This window comes from Schistocerca americana, chromosome X (genome assembly GCF_021461395.2).
Source record: "Schistocerca americana isolate TAMUIC-IGC-003095 chromosome X, iqSchAmer2.1, whole genome shotgun sequence".
Taxonomy (NCBI): domain Eukaryota; kingdom Metazoa; phylum Arthropoda; class Insecta; order Orthoptera; family Acrididae; genus Schistocerca; species Schistocerca americana.
Genome location: NC_060130.1, coordinates 569616175 through 569619762, shown reverse-complemented (window position 1 = coordinate 569619762; position 3588 = coordinate 569616175). Strand labels below are relative to the sequence as shown.

The following is a 3588-nucleotide window of genomic DNA, read 5'->3' as shown; positions in this document are numbered from 1 at the left end:
CCATGATCTCACGAACATAGAAGTTAGTATCCGACACCCAGATGGGTGGTAGACAGGAGTCGATTGTCGAGCGCTGCACGAGGCAGTGAGACGAGTGTTGAGTGAGAAGTAGTACTGGAGAGACGGGCAAGAATGGTGGTCGAGTAAATTCACCGGAGTATGACAAATGCGCGCGTCCCCATGATCGTCGTGGGGTGGACCCTCATCGATACCGATTCGCGAGTGATATGAAACCAAAAGAGACGAGTGCCGAATTACGTGTTTCGCGTCAACCGCGTCGGCCAGCAACAACCAAGGATTGCAGTGAGGATTCAAAAATCAAATGCCTCTCAGCACTATGGGACTTAACATTTGAGGTCATCAGTCCCCTAGAACATAGAACTACTTAAACCTAACTAACCTAAGGACAGCACACACATCCATGCCCGAGGCAGGATTCGAACCTGCGACCGTAGCAGTCACGTGGTTCCAGACTGAAGCGCAGTGAGGATTGCTGTGAATGTTAACCATCATCATTGTGTGTGACAAAGTACTTAAAATCAGCAACCAGTATAAGATGTAACCGTAATTAAACCTGTAACGCGAAGGTAGCAACTGCCTCATAGTTTGTGTGTTAGTAGAAAATACATATCAGTTTGTACATCGCAACTTTTATGGTCTTTAATAATAGACAAACTCTCAATCATTAAATTCAGTCTCAGAACAGCCGCACTGGGTTGAAATACCCCCGAAACCACGGCAGAAAAGCAGATAGCCTTTCATTCATTAAGCACACGGTCATGTAATCATAATAATTAACTGTTTGCCGGCTTCGATAAATTACTCAAAACCCAATGAAGGAATTTAAACGGATGTGTTTCATCTTGGCTCCCGCGAAAAGGACAGTAGCAATCTTCGGATCCGAACAATGTTTTATTAAGCACCAATTTTGGTTTCAGTGGAATGACATTTGCAATTATCGGACAATTTTAGTGCAAGAGCAATCCCGTATTGCCGTTACCGTGACTAAAATTAGAGTATTTCAGCTAGAAACAGTGTAATATAACGTATTTATGGTGAAATTAGAAATCGCGGGAACGAAGCACATTAATTAGACAATACAGTGCAAAAGTGACTGAGAAACAGTAAACAATTTGTTTTTACGAGTTGAAGTGACAAGAGTAGTGTTAATAAACAATGTATTGATGTATGGACACGAAAACCTGTGTGAATTACTATAAAATTCATATTCTAAGAAAGGGCGCGTTTGTACATAATCGCGAGTGAACCAGCCAAAATTCAGTTACGAAAGTATCAGGAACATGTTATCAAGTGACTTTGTATCCGAAATTATCTTTTGAACGGTGTCAACCGCTCAATTTGATGTGGACCCATAAACTGTTACCGCATTTGCGAGTGTTGACTGGCGTAATTGTTGGATGACGTCACCCAGACTCTGTGAGCGGCTAACCAAAGCATCTGAAGCAGTGAAGAAGGTCCACACGCCGCGACAGCAAAGATTTGGATAACGGAGATGTACCACACTGACCGGTGACTACAGGGGAGCCAAGTGGCTGAAGCAGAAAGAACGACGACGCAGAGTTCGACATGTAGTGGCGAACCCCCGAATATACGACGCCTGCGCCACCTACCCGCCGATCAACGAAATACATAATAGCAGCTCCATCCCGTCGCCAACCACCGAACTACGAGGCTGTGTCAGCGCGATTCGCCGCGGACGTAAGGAGTGCACACGGTACCACACCAGCTTCGCCTGACATCTGCCGCGCCTGAGGAGCCAACGCCAACACGACTAGTAGCGCGACTTCAAACGTCAAAACACCGCGACCTCGACGAGCTTCGAGATGTGAGTGAGGACGATTTGCTGACGTGGGACTAATTAATATTGCACTTTCTTCAGAGCGCGGAAAGAACTTCAAATTAAATTTGACAATTTGCAGAAATTATAAAAACAATATTTTTTAACATTTCTTTGTGAATTTGCTCTGAAGCATGGTATGGTAATATGTGTGTGTTTTCAAGCTGTACAGCACGGAATAGAATCTCATTAGTCACTGTAAACTACATGTTTATATGTCTTTTAAGTTGTGTATGTTACTTTGAAATTTTGTGTATAAATGCAGTCATTGATGTTTGATCTGGGTAGGTTTCGGTAATTTATGGTGTTCAATGGAGAGATCTATTTTGCCAGTCTGGGTTAACCTAATACAGTGACATATTATTTAATTTTTAGCTAATTATTGAGTGTTTGGGCTACTACAAGGTTATTTTTATTTTATTTATTTTTTTCTTGTCTGTGCATAGTGAACAGTTGAGAATGGATCCTGAATTGAAAGAAAAGGTTGTGGAGGAGGTAGTCAGAAAAATGGACATAGGGCAGGAGGACAAGGATGAGTAGGGAATTGGTAGTATTGGAATGTCAATTGACAGCCCATTGGGTCATTCAACCGGTTACCCTGAGACACTGGTAAAACCAAATAGAAAGGAACTGAGTCTAGAGGGTGGAGAATCACATTTAATAATATTTAAGATGCTCCAAGAAATCATGAAAGGATATGAAGAAATCAACAAGAATATAGAAGAGATATCTAAAGGAAATGATGAAATCAAGAAAGGAAACGAAGAAATCAAGAAAGGAAATGAAGAAATCAAGAAAGAGAACGAAGAAATCAAGAAAAGTATAGCAGAGATGTCCCAAGAAAGCTTAAGGAAAGGACTGCAGGAATTCCATGAACGGATGAGAATAACTCTTAAGGATAGGGTTGGCAAGCTGCAGGTGAAGGTAGATCAACTCCTAGAAGAGATGAATGTTATGAAAGCAGAGATAATTGGAAAAGCTGAGGGAGATGTTGAGGGTGTCAAAACTGAATTGGAAGAGGGAATGCAGAAAACTGAAACACAACAACACCATCAGATTAAAGACATGGTACAAATACAACAGTGCCAAGTCAATATCGGTAAATTGGGAAATAGGCAAGTGAAATTGGAGGAGGCTGTGGAACATATAGTCACAAATGAGGTGAAGGGAGTCCAACAGTTAGAAACTAAAACCGAAGGGATTGATAGGAAGATAAATTGTGCCACCTTGACAGTAGGGGAGGGCAAGTCGTTATATTAGTAAATGCTGATAATAGGTATACCCAGACCCACATGGGGCAAAAATATAACCCAAAGGGGCTTTACATCCAATGATATTTACTAAGTGGTTACGAGGAGTTTTCCCAGCACACTTATGAGATGCAGATAAAATTCAGTTCGCAATAGACAGAATGGAAGGTGAAGCTTTCATCTGGGGAGTTAAGAAGAAAGAAGAAGTCACCAGTTACAGTCAATTTGAGGAAGAGTTCTTAAAGAAATACTGGTCCAAAAGTCACCAGTGTGCAACACTTGAAGATTTACTGCATCGCAAGTCCCTTAATATCTGGAGAGGTATCTTGAGAGAATTTGCTGAGCATCTATGGGAGTTGAATGAAACATTGGAGCAGCTATTGAATGACGACATAATGATATCAGCAATTAAAAAGGGGTTAAGTCACCAGATGCAAGAAAACTTATCCGGAAGCCTGATTAAAGACAAAGATATCTTAA

At 41.4% G+C, this 3588-nt stretch overlaps 1 protein-coding gene across 1 annotated transcript; it reads left to right on the top strand.

Moving 5' to 3' along the window:
- The first annotated feature begins 2416 nt into the window (after positions 1-2416).
- On the top strand, positions 2417-3118 carry LOC124556179 (uncharacterized protein MCAP_0864-like). The gene has a single exon (XM_047130176.1). It carries the CDS (start codon positions 2417-2419, stop codon positions 3116-3118), a length of 702 nt encoding a protein of 233 aa, XP_046986132.1.
- Positions 3119-3588: the final 470 nt, after the last annotated feature.

Coding starts and splice junctions, on each gene's coding strand:
- LOC124556179 (XM_047130176.1), top strand. CDS start 2,417: ATGTCAATTGACAGCCCATTGGGTCATTCAACCGGTTACCCTGAGACA.